At 42.1% G+C, this 18,481-nt stretch overlaps 1 protein-coding gene and 1 pseudogene across 1 annotated transcript; both read left to right on the top strand.

The window, feature by feature from the left end:
- Positions 1 to 571: 571 nt before the first annotated feature.
- On the top strand, positions 572 to 1,831 carry LOC132372786 (10 kDa heat shock protein, mitochondrial-like; annotated as a pseudogene).
- A 12,690-nt stretch (positions 1,832 to 14,521) lies between these two features.
- TUBA1B (tubulin alpha 1b) lies at positions 14,522 to 18,205 on the top strand. Its single transcript, XM_059935840.1, has 4 exons — positions 14,522 to 14,768; positions 16,173 to 16,395; positions 16,538 to 16,686; positions 17,041 to 18,205. The coding sequence occupies exons 1-4, from the start codon at positions 14,766 to 14,768 to the stop codon at positions 18,019 to 18,021; spliced, it is 1,356 nt and encodes a 451-aa protein (XP_059791823.1). The 5' UTR covers positions 14,522 to 14,765; the 3' UTR covers positions 18,022 to 18,205.
- The last annotated feature ends 276 nt before the right edge of the window (positions 18,206 to 18,481 follow it).

The following is an 18,481-nucleotide window of genomic DNA, read 5'->3' as shown; positions in this document are numbered from 1 at the left end:
CTATTAGTACCTGATATTATATTTCATATTGCTTTGGATATGTTCATTTTCTTTCTCCTTCCTAGAATATAAACTCCATGAGGAAAGGACATATTTTATTCATTGTTATATCTACCCAACACTTAAAAGGAGTACCTGCCATAGTAGGCTCTCAATAAATATTGTCTAATAAATAAATAAAAATAGAAGCCATATTGTTTTCTACATACACACAGTGGACACTTTCCAGTCTTTATCCTACTTAACCTCTCTACAGCATTTGACATTGTACCACTTCTCCATCTTGAAACTCTCTCCTTCCTTGGATTGTGAGAGTCCCCCAGTTCTCCCTCTCTGATCATTGCTTCTCAGACTCCTTTTATAGAATCCTTTTCTCTACTCCAAATATGGTCATTCTTCAGATTCCCTACTAAAGCCAGGTTCTCTATTAAGACCACAACTCTCCTAGCTCTACATATCCCCCCTGAGTGGTCTTAACCATTCTCATGACTTAATTATCATCTTTATGTTAAAAACTTTTCAAATCTATATCTCTCTCTCCTCTCTTCATATCTGCATATATGACTGACTAATGGATAGCTCCAGGTATATGTACCACAAACACTTAAACCTCAAAATGTGTCTAAAGCTAAACTGTTAGCTTCCCCTGTGTCCCTTCTTCAGTTCCCACCTACTTCTTCCTTCAGGATTCTGATCTCATTGAAAAATACCACCATTCAACCAGTTATTTAAACCAAAAACCTGAAAATTAACCTTCATTTCTCAGTTTTCTTCACACCCTATATCCAATCAATCACCAAGTTCAACATTTCAACAACAAATTACATATTAAGCACCTACTATGTAGTAATACATCTGGAGAAAGGTGGTTTTAAGGTTGGCTAAGCAGCTTCACAATGTGAGAGCACTGAGTTGGCATCTCTGATTCTCTTTGCATTAAGACCCTCAAGGTCTTAAGTTGGTTCCAGGCATCATACCTTCACAGAACATCTCCAAAAGCAGAAAGCAAGGGATAGGAGTGAAACAAGAGGGCTTTCCTCAGGATGCAATCTTTTTCGATTAGGGAGAAAAAACATTCCCAGAAACACCCTTTGGCCAGAACTGGGTCCAAATATGAAGGAGACTGAGAAAGCAAGTATCTGGCAAAGGGAAACAGGGTTCCCTCAATCCCTGGGATTGAGCACGTGCATACGCTTAAAAAAAAAAAAAAAGAAGAGGGTTATCTTGGCAAAGAATAATGGAAAAAAGTGTTTTTGGGGAGGGCAATCAAAATTGATTTCCACAAAAACAGGCATGGACCCTGCATTCTAATTAGGGAGAAATTTTAAACAAGTAAATAAATATACAAAGTAATTTCACATTCTATAGGTGCTATGAAATAAGGTGATGTGATAAAAAGTAATAGGCATATTTTGAAGATAAAGCTGATAGAATTTACTAATGGAACTGAATGTGACAGCATGATAAAAAGATGATTCCAACTTCGGGTCTCTCCTCGCAGTGGAGGCGCAGAGTATGAACTGCAGCAGGGGCCAGTCAAGGCAGGACAGGCATTTGGAAAGTTTCTTCCCCTCTTTGACCAAGTATTAGTTGAAAGGAGCACAGCCAAAACTGTAACCAAAGGAGGGATTATGCTTCCAGAAAAATCTCAAGGAAAATTATTGCAAGCAACAGTAGTAGCTATTGGATGGGGCTCTAAAGGAAACCAGTTAGCATGAAAGTTGGAGATAAAGTCCTTCTCCCAGAATATGGAGGCGCTAAAGTAGATCTAGACAGCAAGGATTATTTCTTATTTAGAGCTGGTGACATTCTTGGAAAGTATGTAGACTGAAATAAATCACTATTGAAGTGGCATAGCATGAAGCCACCCATTCCATGGAAGTTCTGAAATCTTTCAATTTCCATGTCTTCCTCTTATAATAAACTAATGATATCCAAACTAATGACGTCCAGTGTCTCTAAAACTTAGTTTCACTGCACTGATTTAAACATTTCCAAATGAAAACATAAATAAATAAAAAAACAAACAAACAGGGGCTTCCCTGGTAGCGCAGTGGTTGGAAATCTGCCTGCTAATGCAGGGGACACGGGTTCGAGCCCTGGTCTGGGAAGATCCCACATGCCACGGAGCAACTAGGCCCGTGAGCCACAACTACTGAGCCTGCGCGTCTGGAGCCTGTGCTCCGCAACAAGAGAGGCCGCGACAGTGAGAGGCCCGCACACCGCGATGGAGAGTGGCCCCCGCTTGCCACAACTAGAGAAAGCCCTCGTATAGAAACGAAGACCCAACACAGCAAAAATTAATTAATTAATTAATTAATTAAAAAAAATAATTAAAAAACAAAACAAAACAAAACAAACAAACAAACAAAACTCCAAACAGGGAATTCCCTGGCGGTCCAGTGGTTAGGGCTCCACGCTTCCACTGCAGGGGGCACGGGTTCGATCCCCGGTTTGGAACTAAGATCCCGCATACCGCGGGGCCAAAACAACAACAACAACAACGAAACTCCAAACAAACAAAAAAGATGATTCCAAGCTAATACTGATTTCCGTCCATAAATGAACGTTGAGAAGGATAATAAAGGGTCTAAAGTCATACCACTATTAACTGATAAAGTCAGAATTGAAATTAGTACTATCTGAAATCAAAGCACATTTTCTTTCCCCATCTGTGAAAAAAACAGAATGCAAAATGGCATATATAAATTTATAACAATGTAATAAATAAGAATAAAAGGCCAAATGTTTGAAAATAGTTGATGCTTGGTGAGTTGTTTCTATTTATTATTTTTGTCTTTCCTTATAGAGCTGGTTAAATGAACAAAATACTTTGTGAAGTTTTGTGTCTAAACCACAAAATGGAACTATCAAAAATGTTACTGACTGTTAGAACAGTAGCAAATGCCCAGGATATTAAGTAGGAAAGATGGGAGGCTCAAATACCAACACAGGGTTTTCCCACTACATCAAAGACTCAAAGCAAATAGTTACAGGCCTTGAAACAGTCTGACAAATGAAAGACCTATACAATCAGTTAAAATGTTAAGGGCTTCCCTGGTGGCACAGTGGTTAAGAATCCGCCTGCCAATGCAGCGGACATGGGTTTGAGCCATGGCCTGGGAAGATCCCACATGCCGCGGAACAACTAAGCCCGTGCGCCACAACTACTGAGCCTGCGGTCTGGAGCCTGCGAGCCACAGCTACTGAGCCCGCATGCCACAACTGCTGAAGCCCAGGCGCCTAGAGCCCGTGCTCCACAACAACAGAAGCCACCCCCAATGAGAAGTCCACATGCCACAACGAAGAGTAGCCCCCGCTCACGGCAACTAGAGAAAGCCCGTGCACAGCAACGAAGACCCAACACAGCCAAAAATAAATAAATTAAAATAAATTTAAAAATAATAATAAATAAAATGTTAAGACAGTGGATAATACTGTGTTTCTATTCCAGCAATAGATAACTACTATTTAGTTGTTAAATATAGACAAAGTGTATATATCTATATATAATATACATAAATAGACCCATGTAAGTTTAATATGGGAAAAAAAAAGTCAGACTTTCCTCTCAGGTACTATAAGAGGTAGCAAAATAAACTACCTTAGCATTATTCAATATTTTTCTTGCATAAAGATACCAGACTAAATTATATTTAAAGGTCCCTTATGGGTCTATTACTCTCTGAAATGTAAGGTATCATCAGGGACCTAAAAAAACCTCAAATACTTCCTCATTCACAACAGGGGAATTCACAGATAACAAGGCTAGCAAAGCTAATGGTTTTAGAAAGGTACCTGAGGAAACACATAGGCCGACAGGAGAAATTCTCTGCAGTGAAAGCTCTAAGGTTCTGCAGAGCTAGGAGGAGGGAGGTGCCTACTTTCAAATGGCTTTCATCCAGAGCAGACAGCAAAATAGAGTTCAGCAGTGTGGTTCCCTAACATTCATTTTTCCAGTCAAGGCAAGCTAATTATTTTCCACCTTCTTTTAAGAATAAGGGAGACAATATTCAAATATATTCCTGTCTCCAATGACCCAGTTTGGGAAACGTGTACAAATTTGGATCTTGGGACTTCCCTGGTGGTCCAGTGGTTAAGAATCCTCCTTCCAATGCAAGGGATGCAGGTTCGATCCCTGGTTGGGGAAACCAAGATCCCACATGCCGCGGGGCAACTAAGCCCCACACGCCACAACTAGAGAGCCCACGCAATCTGGAGCCCACACACCAAAACTAGAGAAGCCCGCGCACCACAGCGAAAGATCCCACGTGCCACAACTAAGAGACCGGACACAGCCAAAAACTTAAAAAAAAGAAAAAAAAAAAAAAGGAATAAAACAAATTTGGATCTTGACTTGAAAACCTTTTAATATAACTACAAAAATATTTATTAGAAATAAATAAGAGCCTCCTAGTTTGCATTCCAGGTATATATATATATATATATACATAAAAAATATACATATATGTTTATATATATATATATATACTACACACATATTAACAGTGTAAGCTTGTTATTTGTCTGATATGAAGGGTGAAAGCTTTACCAAATGCAAATAAGAAAATAGCTGACTATGAACTATGAATTTTTACAGTCTGTGTTTACCTTTTTTGTTACTAATACACTATCACTGGGGGGATATTTTCAGTAGTGTAGTAACAGGAATAGGTTTCTGCTAGGTCCATTTTAAAGCCACACTTTAACCCTAACTAACCACCTTATGTATTTCCAAGGGATAACAATGAATTTTATGGTTTGGGAATAGATTTTCCTTAAAGAAAAAAACAAAACAAAACAAAACAAAAAAACTAGTCTATTCACTCTATTCTGGGCCTCCTAGCACTAAGGTATAACTTGTTAATCCACCTTGACTTAGGAACAGAAAGCAGTTATTATATAGACAGTTTACAATGATGGTTGCCAGAGAGGAGAGGGGTTCAGGGCATGGACAAAATAGGTAAAGGGGATTAAGAGGCACAAACTTCCAGTTATAAGTCATGGGGATGTAATATGCAGAACTGGCAATTTAGTCAATGATACTGTAATAACTTTAACTGGTAACAGATGGTAACTAGACTTATCAATGTGATTATCTCATAATGTGAAATAAAATAAACCTCATTTTATTTATTTATTTATTTATTTATTTATGGCTGCGTTGGGTCTTTGTTGCTGCACATGGGCTTTCTCTAGTTGCGGAGAGCGGGGGCTACCCTTCGTTGCGGTGCGTGGGCTTCTCGTTGCGGTGCGCGGGCTTCTTATTGCGGTGGCTTCTCTTGTGGAGCACAGGCTCTAGGCACGCGGGCTCAGTAGTTGTGGCTCGTGGGCTCTAGAACTCAGGCTCAGTAGTTGTGGTGCACGGGCTTAGCTGCTTCGCAGCATGTGAGTTCTTCCCGGAAGAAGGCTTGAACCTGTGTCCCCTGCATTGGCAGGCGGATTTTTAACCACTGCACCACCAGGGAAGTCCGGAAACCTCGTTTTAAATGGAGTCGGGAAACCCTGAAGTCCGGGGGAGCGCTCATGTAGTACCGTTCTTTTTTTTTTTTGTAAGTACCATCCTTGAAGCCTGCATAACCAGCATGAAGAAGGAAGATTGAAATGTTACTTTTCTTCTGGTGCAAGTGACGAATTTTATCTCCTGCTTTAAGAAAAAAAAAAAGGAAGATCTCTCCCCATACCAGCAACAACGATCTATCCACTACTTGCAGCCAATGAAAAACAGTCACAACCTTGAACTCTCCAATGAACTTTTCTTCAAAACAACCCTCCCCAATTTCCTCCTAAAACCTAATAAAAGCCAGCCACGCTCCTTTGTTCTTTGGGCTTGCCTGTGATTCCCTACAGCCTGTCTGTTCCAAATTGCAATTCTCTGCTATTCCCAAATAAACCTATTTTGCTGGTAAAATAACTGGCTGCTTTATTTTTGAGATTGACATTACTTGGTGATCTGAAGTGGGATCCAAAGAAGACCCCCAACAACTCCAATGCTGGTGTGCAAACGGGTGCCAGTACCTATAGAGCCCATTGAGCTCACTCCTTTATCACCGACCCTGGAGTTTGAGGGTAAGTCTCTTCTGGATCTGAGCTCCACATTCTTTGCATTTTGAGTTCTCTGTCTTTATTTAAGATCTGTTTTTACGAAGTTTCCTGGTAAGTCACCCATTTTGTTCAAAATGGGGGAAAACACATGATTCCCAGTGTTTTAGACCAGCTGTTGGAAAAAAGGGCCCTCATAATTAAGATGTTTTAGGGAATCAAAGGCAAGGAAGGTTTCACCTGGTCCTTGACCAGGCTCTTGTGCCTTTCTGGAAAAATAGGTGAACTTTTGGATAAGTTGGAATTGCAATGGCCATTCTGGGGAACTTATGTTTTAGATAAGTCCACCTGAAGGGGCACCCTTAAAAGAGAGGATCCCAAATCTCTCAGAGACACTGGAATGCATTATTTGATTGTTATGCAGAAGCTTTTAAAAAACAAAATGACTTACAGTATGCAAATAAAAAATTTTTTAGTAAAAAACTGGCCATCTGAGGGACTTCCCTGGCGGTCCAGGGGTTAAGATTCCAGGCTTCCACTGCAGGCGCACAGGTTCGATCCCTGGTCGGGGGAACTAAGATCCCACATGCGGCGCTGCATGGCCAAAAAATTTTTTACTTTAATTAAAAAATAAAACTGGTCATCTGAGCAAGTAACCTTAACTTACTCCATCTGCCAGAAACACAATTTGGATCCAACTATTCCTTTGAGTTTTATACCTAAGACATGGTTAATTTTTTTTTTTTTTTTTTTGGGCCATGCCGCACAGCTTTTGGGATCTTAGTTCCCCGACCAGGGATTGAACCTAGGCCCTCAGCAGTGAAAGCATGGAGTCCTAACCGCTGGACCGCCAGGGAATTCCTTATGGCTAATTTTTTAAAAAACAAAAGCTATCAGGACTTTCCTGGTGGTGCAGTGGTTAAGAATCTGCCTGCCAATGCAGGGGATGCAGGTTCGATCCCTGGTCTGGGAAGATCTCATATGCCGTGCACCACAACTACTGAGCCTGAGTTCTAGAGCCCACGAGCCACAACTACTGAGCCCACACACCACAACTACTGAAGCCTGCGTGCCTAGAGCCCGTGCTCTGCAACAAGAGAAGCCACCACAATGAGAAGCCTGTGCACTGCAACAAAGAGTAGCCCCCGCTGGCTGCAACTAGAAAAAGCCCCCGTGCAGTAATGAAGACTCAATGTGGCCAAAAATTAATAAATAAATTTATAATAAATAAATAAATTGACTTAAAAAAATTTTTTTAAAAAGCTATCAGATCTCTGTATCTGTATATTATGTATGTCTATATGTGTACATTATAAGTATATGATATTTTTCTACCTCTGGATGATATTGCCAAAATTAATTTCTTAAGAGTTCTATTTAATTGACTTAAAGAAGAACTAAGTATTTATATAAATCAGGTACACTCTCAGAAATATAGAAACTAACCCAAACGTTTTTCAAGTTCTCATGATCTGAGATAATCTTCGATAAATAAAAGCTCGTTTAAATTTGTTGGCTTAATGAAAATAGGCATGTCTCCAGAGTTAGCAATATTGAATGCAATGCAAACACACAACTTTTTCTACCTGAGTTTACTGATCAAATGAGCTCATGCTATTTGTTACACAATTTGTCAACAGCAAAAAAACAAAACAAAAAAACCCCTAAGATGATGGTTAGCTGTTTAATGTCTAATCCAAGCATCGCTGTTAAAAACAAGTGGTTTTTTTTAATGAAAATAAAAGTTTTTATTGAGTTAAATTAGATAATGGATTTTCACTGAATATCTAAATCATTTCTAACTAAAAGAAACATTAAATGGTAAACATAAATGTATCTACTTTTGGCTTTTTAACTTTTACAGAGATGAAAAATATTTAGGTCTATTAACAAACGTTTTATGCCACACTGAAAAAATGTATTATGAAGAAGCATTTTAAAATGTATTTATAAGTTTGCTAATCTACTGCAGGATGTTCATATATGATAGACAGTTCACAATTGCCTGCTTTCTAGTTTTCACTGGGAAGCAAAGATTATAAATAGTTAAAAAGGTCAGAAAGAGAGCTGAGAATACAAAATGAATCAAAGAGAAAATGTCAAAACATTTTGAGTAAGAAGCGTAAATTAACTCTGCACAAACTATGTGCATTGATAATGAGAAAATGCAGGCAAAGCAGCAAGCACCCCTTTGGAAGCTAAGAAGCACTGGAACGCCCATGAAAGCTTTCGCCTACTGTGGGACGATTTACTGTAATTTCTTGTTTTTCAAACTGTGATCACAGAACATTGATGAATTATGATTAACATGTACCTAAATAGAAAATATATATTTCTATATGAATCTGTATAGATAAATGGATAATATGTACCTTTAATTTATCTATAATTTATAGATAGATTTATATTTATTATCTATTTATAAATAAAAGAATAATTTCATAAAAGGCAAACTAGAATACATGCATGGCATATACTTAAAGTAGGAAATACATGTCAGCTTATTAAACTTTTTTTTTAATAAATTTATTTATTTATTTATTTGGCTGCATTGGGTCTTTGTTGCTGCGCACGTGCTTTTCTCTAGTTGTGGCGAGTGTCGTTGCCAGGCGTGGGCTTCTCATTGCGGTGGTTTCTCTTGTTGCAGAGCACGGGCTCTAGGTGCGTGGGCTTCAGTAGTTGTGGCGTGCGGGCTCAGTAGCTGTGGCTCGCGGGCTCCAGAGCGCAAGCTCAGTAGTTGTGGTGCACGGGCTTAGTTGCTCTGCGGCATGTGGCATCTTCCCAGACTAGGGCTTGAACCTGTGTCCACTGAATTGGCAGGCGGATTCTTAACCACTGTGCCACCAGGGAAGTCCCTTAAACTTTTATTTCAGTTACTTATATGGTTTTATATATGTAAGTATGTGCTGGGCCATAAATACACTACATTTCTTACTGTGAAATGATCCAACACATTTAAAAGCCACTGTTCTTATACCACAGTAAATTGAGCAACAAAAAGGGTCTATGCAGCCAGCTGAAAAGGCCAAAACAAGAACCACTTCCCTTTCTGCCCTGTACATAATCGATGATAACTCCTCAAGGCCAGGAGGTAATCACTCTCTGATAGGCTCATACTTTGTTGCCTTGACAGCCAGGCAGCAATCTTTGTTTAAAAGAACACCCCCGCTCCTTTCTTATAACTATTGCAAGGCTGGGAAATCTGCTGGTAGCTTACCAGATATTTATAACTCTGCCATCAGTTTAGAAGTTGTTGTCCCATCTTTCAAATCTTTATTCTGCCTACTTATCTTAGAGCAACTCTCTTCAGCAATAATGCAGGGATCCTGTTGCCCTTCCCTGTTCTATCATTCCCAGTATAGCAGAGCCATGTCAGAATGAGCCTCTACACTGTAATTTCCAAAAAGCATATGGTTTAACTATATTATGTAGAAGGAGTTTATATTCATTTAATGTAATGCATAGGCAATTACGCTATCCTCTAAGAGTAAATCTGAAATTACTCTGTAACAACTGCCTTGAATCATTTTTTCTCTAGATAAGCTTTGTAAGTTTTTGAAATTGAGAAAACAATATTTGAACTAATAAAATTGAAATTGTGAGAAAAAAATACAGATTGCTATAAAAGATCCCTTGCCAAAATCAGTTTGTAAAAGAGCTAAGGCTTCTTACAGCTAGGTAAGCTTCTATAATTGCTTTTGAAATCTTTTTGTCACTTGGGTTAAATGAATAATTAAATATTATTTCACAATGATCCATGATCCTATTTAGTTAAGTGTCCAAACCTTTTGATCTTTTTGACAATCATCCCCCAAATCAAATTCTAAATGAAGACTTTTTGACCTTACACTACCTCCGGGATTTTTCCAGAGGGCCCCTGGAGCATCTCAAAGGATCTGTTCTCTTACCTTATAAAAACGAAGATATTAAAGTAATTAGGCTTATTTGATATGTTAAATTACATGGGAAGCACTTTCAAATAAGAAATAATACTGGACTTCCCTGGTGGCGCAGTGGTTAAGAATCCGCCTGCCAATGCAGGGAATACGGGTTCGAGCCCTGGTCCGGGAAGATCCCACATGCCACGGAGCAACTAAGCCCGTGCACCACAACTACTGAGCCTGCGCTCTAGAGCCCGCGAGCCACAACCACTGAGTCCACGTGCCACAACTACTGAAGCCCACACGCCTAGAGCCCGTGCTCCGCAACAAGAGAAACCACCGCAATGAGAAGCCTGCAAACCGCAACGAAGAGTAGCTCCCGCTCACGGCAACTAGAGAAAGACCACGCGCAGCAGTGAAGACACAACTCAGCCAAAAATAAATAAATAAATAAATTTATTGAAAAAAAAAAAAGAAATAATACTAAGCCTTCTTTACATTACATCTGTATAGGTATATGTGTTTCAGAAATTATATGACATTCCTGAGAATCTGATATGTCCTGGTATAACGTTATCATTTGTAATTTCAGCTATTATCTTTAAATGTTGTATGTCAAAGAAATAACCAAATTCTCTTGTCACCTGCATTATAATGAACTCTTAGATCTTTAACTTTTGCTATTTTTAAGTCTTTTGTCATTTATAGATAGTTATTGTTTTACTCTGATGCTTTGCAAAAATGTTCCCACAACCTGAAGGAATTTCATCTTCAAAGAGATTCATAGGAAAGACCTTGACAAGTACTCTAGAATGCAGGGTTTTTTGTTTTGTTTTGTTTTGGTTTTGGCTGTGCATAGTTCCCCCATCCAGGGATCAAACCCGTGCCCCCTGCAGTGGAAGTGCAGAGTCTTAACCACTGGACCGCCAGGGAAGTCCCTGGAATGCAGGTTTCTGATAACTTTAAGATCATAACACTGAAGTGGATAAAAATTTCTAAGACTTTAATGGCAAACTGATTGATTCATAAAGTTGCTAACCCAAGATCAAGATCAACAAGAATTAATTACAGGAGACTAAATGAACCTATAAGGATGATTATAAATTTTGACTTCTTATGCTGTTTCTCTAATGTTTTATTTTTCCAGATTTAAGGAAACTTTTTCTCTTAAGCATCTATGACTTAACAGCAATTTGGTAAAAGATATCTTTGTAAGCAAAGATCAAATATATATCTTTTTTTCCCCTTCCTGATCCCTCCAGAATTCAGACTCATTATTCTTATTGTTAATCACAACATATGTATTTGCATAAGTTCAATAAAAATCTACTCTCCTTGTAACAGAAAACAATTGGAAATATTGGCTATTTTACCAAGGCTTTAACTAGCTTATCATACTCAAGAGAGATATACATAGACTCAGAAATAATCAGACAGTTTTAAGGAACTACTTGTAAAAATTGGCCTAGTACCTTGCTTTCAAGCTTCCAACAAGGTAAGCTTAAAAAGAGCTTATATGATCAATCACTATTCTCGCTGTGTTTATGTAAATAATCAGGCCAAATTTAATACAACCAAATTAGTTTTACTATGATTATCTTTGACAAAAAGGAGGATAATTATGAAGAGAGAAATTATGTTTGCACCTTTGTAGATACTAGATTCTTGTCCTGCTAATTATCTTTAAGGTTATACACCTGAGCTGGACTGGATCCTGAACTCTTCTAGTTTCATCATATATCTGACTACCAATCTCCAAACTAACGTTTCCAATTTCTCTCACCCTTCTGATTTCAAATCAATAAAAACAACAATTGCCCTTAAATTTCCTTGGAAGGGACTATAATAGGTCCTCCTCACTACACAGGTGAACGGCCAAACTTGAGACTCAAGCTTTGGGTACACATTTCACAGCTAAAGAAGGCTCCAACTGACATCCAGTCCTGTACAAGCACTGGAGACCTCTGAATCAAACTGACCAGGAACTGAAGTAGATGACAGCTGAAGGAGACAGCTTTCCCAAGATAATCAGACCAGGCCTGTATACCATATCCCACTGTTACTTCCTACCTTATCCTTTCCTTCTTTTTCTTGGGATGAAATGCTCTTATCTGTATTTCTCAGTCTATTACAAAAGGGGAAAACTTATCTAATTGTTGGGTTTGCCACCAGAAACCTTGATCTGTTCACAACAATAGTGAACCTTTAGTCCATACTGTAATGAATTTTTTTTCACTTTTCCCAAGTGCTACAGCTAATTTCACCTGGTGTTCCTTGATGACAGCTACAAAGTAAGATTTTTGAAGCTTCCCATTGTTCCACCCCATTAAGCCTCCCTGGTCACCTTAAACAAGAACTTCAAGGAGGCATACATGACTCCAAGTATGCCTCCATAGGGAGAACCTTTCTCCTTTGGGTCAGAATAAGTGCCAATGAAATGCATGAGCAGAGATCTCTCCCGAACATCAGGAGTGCTAGCTGGTTCCGCAGCCAAAGCAACAGCAACCCAACAATGACCACTTGACTTGTTGACTAAAGTAATTTTGGATAACTGCATGGCCTTTGATTATCAACTTGCTGAGCAAGGAGGCATTTGTACGACAGCAAATACCACCTGTTGCGTATAGATAAGTGCCTCTGGAAAAACAGAAACTCAGTTACACAAAATCAGGGAACAAGCCCATTGGTTACACCTTCCACCTGATGGCCCTTGCCTGGTCTTTTGACCTATTTAGCTGATTACCTTCAGGTGTGGGCTCCTGGCTTGGACCCATCATACAAACTGAACTTATATTAATTTAAATTCTGCTTCACATAATCATTTTTAAGCTTTGTGCCTGTTGCCTGTTAAATCTTTGTAGAAATGACTTACCCAAGAGAGTGACGTTAGCTCAACACTTCAAGATGATCTCCAATGCTTAAGACCTTGGTAAGATATAGAGTTGGTTTTTTTAAAATTTATTTATTTTTTATTTTTATTTTATTTATTTTTGGCTGCGTTGGGTCTTCCTTGCTGTGCGCGGGCTTTCTCTAGTTGCGGCGAGCGGGGGCTACTCTTCATTGTGGTATGCGGGTTTTTCATTGCGGTGGCTTCTCTTGTTGCGGAGCACGGGCTCTAGGCGCGCAGGCTTCAGTAGTTGTGGATCGCAGTCTCCAGAGCGCAGGCTCAGTAATTGTGGCGCACGGGCTTAGTCGCTCTGCGGCATGTGGGATCTTACTGGACCAGGGCTTGAACCCATGTCCCCTGCATTGGCAGGCGGATTCTTAACCACTACGCCACCAGGGAAGCCCCTTTTAAGGGAAGGTCTTGATCGAAAGGGGTAAATGTGAACATAAATAAAGGAAACTTCATTTTAAATGGAGTCAGGAAGCCCTAAAGGGGGGACTCTCAATACAGGTAGCACCAGTTGCAGTCTGCATAATCAGCAGGAAAAAGGAAGATAAGAATGTTACTTTTCTTCTGGTACAAGGGAGGACATTTTTACATAGGAATTTCACCTCCTGCTTTTAAAAGAAGGAAGATCCCTCCCAGCTCCAGCAACAACACTAACCACCACTTGCAGCCAGAGAGAAACTCAAAATCTTGAACTCTCCTTCTTCTCCAGAGAACTTCTCTTCAAACAGTCCCCCCCCCCCAGTTTCCTCCCAAAATCTAATAAAAGCAAGTCACTCTCCTTTGTTCTCTGGATTTGCCTATGATTCCCCATTGCTTGCTTGTCTCAAATTGTGATTCTCTGCTATTCCTGAATAAACCCACCTTGCTGGTAAAATAACTGGTTGCTTTATTTTTGAGGGTAACAATGTATATAAATGTAAAATCACTGTTGTACACTTGAAAGTAATGTAACATTGTCAATTATGCTTCAATTTTAAAAAGTTTTACAAAACTCTAAATAGCACAAGGAATCCCTACTTCCTGAATATCTTTCAGGGTCAAAAAATTTCCTCCCTCCCCAAGTTTCTGTCCTCACTCCTTCAATTCAGCTACCAAATTTGAAATATGTCTTTAAATCTCTCTTTCTAAAAGACCCTAGAGTTGTTTCATAAAGTTGGTTGGTTTAGGTCTAAAAATGGGGCCTACCCTACCCTTTTAACAGCTTAGATGTTCAATGCTTAGGTGCTTACTCTGAATGACTGAAATACTGTTTGGTACCTTTAGTTTAAATAACAAGTAAACCAAATAGAACTATTTTTTCTAAACCTTGCTCCTCCACATAATCAGGTAAATGCTTTCTGAACTGCCTTTAAAGGAAGTGGGAAGAGAAAAACAAAATTCATTGACAAATGGTGACAACGTGAAAATAATCGGCTGAGCTATCTGGACGAGAAGTTTCTCGATTTCATGGTGCTTCATCTTTAAAACTGTGTGGACTTCTTAAATCTTAGGATTCGTCCAAATTAAAGCAATCGAGCACCCATTCCCACGTTGGTTTCTTCCGAACATGCGCCCTTCCCCCCATCCCCATCCCCACCCCACCCCCACCCCCGCCCCCGCCCCCGCCCTGGCCCTGGCGGTCATGCGCCAAAGACTGCAGCATCGGAGCTCGCGGCCCGCAGGCGCGGCGGACCCCACCCCGCACGCCCGGCGCGGGGAAGGGCTCGGGGCCAGGAGCCCGCCTTTGCGGCGGCCGAGCCGGGCGCCGAGTGGGTACGCCGGGCCGGGGGTGGGGCCTGCGGCCATGGCACCGCCTGTGCCCGCCAGCCCCTCCCCGGACCGTTACTTAAGTGGCTCCCGCAGCGCCCCCACCTCAGTGCGTTACTTACCTCGACTCTTAGCTTGTCGAGGACGGTAACCGGGACCCGGTGTCTACTGTTGCCTGCGCCTGCTGACCCGTAGCCACCATGGTGAGTGGACCGCCGGTCTCTCTCGGGAAAACGGGGAGAAGCGAGCCCGGGGGAGCGCGGAGGGCCTCTAGCTAGAGAGGGCTGGCGCCACCGCTGTCCATTTGGAGGGCGAAGAGCAAGGCGAGGGCCGAGGATGAGAGTAGATAGATCCCGGTTTGTGGAGAACGGCTGGGGCCCGGGAAGAGGGAACGGAGGGAGCCCACCGCCTTTTTTTCTGGGACTCTGGAAGGGGATGGAGGGGCACTAGCTCTCCTTCACCGTGGTTGGGACTCTCATTTAGCCCTTAACTCCTGGGCGCGGTGCCCTCAAGACTGCATTCTTTTCCCGCGCGTTCCCATCCCCCTCTTCCCCCCAGCCTTTGGCGAGCGCGCGCGCGGGCTCTCCCCGCCCTCACTTCCTCCTCAGCACGAAAAGCGGAGGCGGGAAGGAGCTGGACACAAAAGCGCACGCGCGACCGTTACCTTCCCGCCAGGGAGTGGACGGGAGCCCGCCACTGCAGTATGCGCAGGCGCGCAGCGGCGCTGCAGGTCTATGGTTGAAGGGCGTGTCTCCTGTTACCCTGAGTTCTTTCTTTTAAAAAAATAAAAACGGTAAGATGAATGTGGAGAAGGACTCCTTATCGGTGTACTGCGCTATGCCAGTGTATTAGGGCAGCTAGCTCCCAACAGCCTGTAGAGGCCATCTGTCCCTCCCTGCCCTCTGCTGTGTTAGGAATGCGTGTGGGAGCAGGTGGTAGCGGTGAGGGGTTTTGAGGGAACGGAAATCGGATCTTGGTCCAGATCTGGGCCGCCGATAATCCCCTGCTGCGTCGTGACATGTGGAGGTGCTGGACTGAACTCAATGCCTACGGGAAGCGGAGGATGGTTGGCCATGGCTGCGCCTCTGCAGACGTGGCTGTTGAGAGCCTCTGCAGCTGCGCGGCTCCGCGAACCGCGGCGGGGGTGGGGCGCGGGCGCGCGCACCCGGAATTGCTCATTCATCCTTTGCCGCAGAGCCCCACCCCTCGTCCCTGCAGCCAGACATTTCCTCTGCCCTGTTCTGGCTACGTGCTTCCTGTGTTGGGACTGCCCAGAAATCTGGCCACCTACTCTAAAATGGGATTCTGGGGCCTGAGCGCTAGATGGATGACCTCCTCCTTATCTTGATCCTCCAAAGGAGGAAGCAATGACTAAGGTCTGTTCTTGATCTGGAAAGAGGCCTTCCCAATTTAGAGGGGAAAAGGAAATTAATTAAAACTAATGGAAATCAAAAGTATAGCCCTTCTCCTAGATTAAGAAAAAAAGCATTACACTGTAATTCGTTTTGAAAGGAAATTGTAAGATTAAGTTTCCATAAACATTTTGTTCTGCTTCACAGTCACCACTAATTGGTTTTTAATGGTTTTTTTTTTCTTCCCTCTCACAGCGTGAGTGCATCTCCATCCACGTTGGCCAGGCTGGTGTCCAGATCGGCAATGCCTGCTGGGAGCTCTACTGCCTGGAACACGGCATCCAGCCTGATGGCCAGATGCCAAGTGACAAGACCATTGGGGGAGGAGATGACTCCTTCAACACCTTCTTCAGTGAGACAGGCGCTGGCAAGCATGTGCCCAGGGCAGTGTTTGTAGACCTGGAACCCACGGTCATTGGTGAGTTGACCTCAGTAACCCCAATGAGATCCCGGGGGTCTGGGACAGGAGGTGTGTCCTGGGGGCTCCACTGATGCCCTGGGGTCGAGCAGCCTTGTGCAGGTTGTTAGTGATGGGTGGCTGCTTCGTTTTCCTTTTCCAGATGAAGTTCGCACTGGCACCTACCGCCAGCTCTTCCACCCTGAGCAGCTCATCACAGGCAAGGAAGATGCTGCCAATAACTATGCCCGCGGTCACTACACCATTGGCAAGGAGATCATTGACCTCGTCTTGGACCGAATTCGGAAACTGGTATGTTTATTCTCAAGAATAAAGTAAATTAATGAACCTAAGGGAGATATTTGGAATATGCTCTTTTTTTCACACAGAATTGAAATGTAATAGGTTAATTATTCTTTTAAAGTTTTTTTTAAAGTTCAATTAAAATATGAACTATTTGATGTCATTTTATAAATATTAATAAAGATATTTTTGATAAAGATATGCTGAGTAAGGAAGGTCTACAGTTTTAAAAAAACTGTTTCTTGTCAAAATATGATCTAAATCTTTGGGATTAATATGAAAAGTGAAAATATTTACTATGATTACTATGATGGTATCACAAAGAGCAATAACTATGTTTTTTCTATTCCTCTTTTCTAACAGGCTGACCAGTGCACAGGTCTTCAGGGCTTCTTGGTTTTCCACAGCTTTGGCGGGGGAACTGGTTCCGGGTTCACCTCCCTGCTGATGGAACGTCTCTCTGTCGATTATGGCAAGAAGTCCAAGCTGGAGTTCTCCATTTACCCAGCCCCTCAGGTTTCCACAGCTGTAGTTGAGCCCTACAACTCCATCCTCACCACCCACACCACCCTGGAGCACTCTGATTGTGCCTTCATGGTAGACAATGAGGCCATCTATGACATCTGTCGTAGAAACCTCGATATTGAGCGCCCAACATACACTAATCTTAACCGCCTTATTAGCCAGATTGTGTCCTCCATCACTGCTTCCCTGCGATTTGATGGAGCCCTGAATGTTGATCTGACAGAATTCCAGACCAATCTGGTGCCCTATCCCCGCATCCACTTCCCTCTGGCCACATATGCCCCTGTCATCTCTGCTGAGAAAGCCTACCATGAACAGCTTTCTGTAGCAGAGATCACCAATGCTTGCTTTGAGCCAGCCAACCAGATGGTGAAATGCGACCCTCGCCATGGTAAATATATGGCTTGCTGCCTGTTGTACCGTGGTGACGTGGTTCCCAAAGATGTCAATGCTGCCATTGCCACCATCAAGACCAAGCGCAGTATCCAGTTTGTGGACTGGTGCCCCACTGGCTTCAAAGTTGGCATTAATTACCAGCCTCCCACTGTGGTACCTGGTGGGGACCTGGCCAAAGTACAGCGAGCTGTGTGCATGCTGAGCAACACCACAGCCATCGCTGAGGCCTGGGCTCGCCTGGACCACAAGTTTGACCTGATGTATGCCAAGCGTGCCTTTGTTCACTGGTATGTGGGTGAGGGCATGGAGGAAGGAGAGTTTTCTGAGGCCCGTGAGGACATGGCTGCCCTTGAGAAGGATTATGAGGAGGTTGGTGTGGATTCTGTTGAAGGAGAGGGAGAGGAAGAAGGAGAAGAGTACTAATTACCATTCCGTTCAGCCCTGCAGCATGTCATATGCAGAACTTCAGCTTCAACATTAGCTGACATGAGTAAAAGCTTTCTGACTAGATTGTCTTCACTTTCAACTGTGATCATGTATTGCTTTTCCATGTGTACCTGTAAGATTTTTCTGTCATGTCTGAAAAGTAAAGGCTTTAAGAAAGAAAGAGTTCTGTGCTTCTAAATTGGTTTCTCCAATTCAAGATGTGCTACCACTCCTACACCTGAAAGTCTCTGCAACAGGGTGGTAATATCAAGGATTTCACTTTAGAAATCTCTATGGGGGGAAGGAGCACATTGGTCTGGAAAAACAGAAGAGCCTGATTCTGAAACTGGTCTGTTAACTTCACCTCAACCAATATTTTTTGTTTTCAGATGTACAATCTAATTTTTTTTTAATTTTTATTGGAGTATAGTTGATTTACAATGTTGTGTTTCAGGTG

Source organism: Balaenoptera ricei, chromosome 10 (assembly GCF_028023285.1).
Source record: "Balaenoptera ricei isolate mBalRic1 chromosome 10, mBalRic1.hap2, whole genome shotgun sequence".
NCBI classification, from domain to species: domain Eukaryota; kingdom Metazoa; phylum Chordata; class Mammalia; order Artiodactyla; family Balaenopteridae; genus Balaenoptera; species Balaenoptera ricei.
Note: the sequence above shows the minus strand (reverse complement) of the source record. Positions and strands in the feature narration are given on the sequence as shown.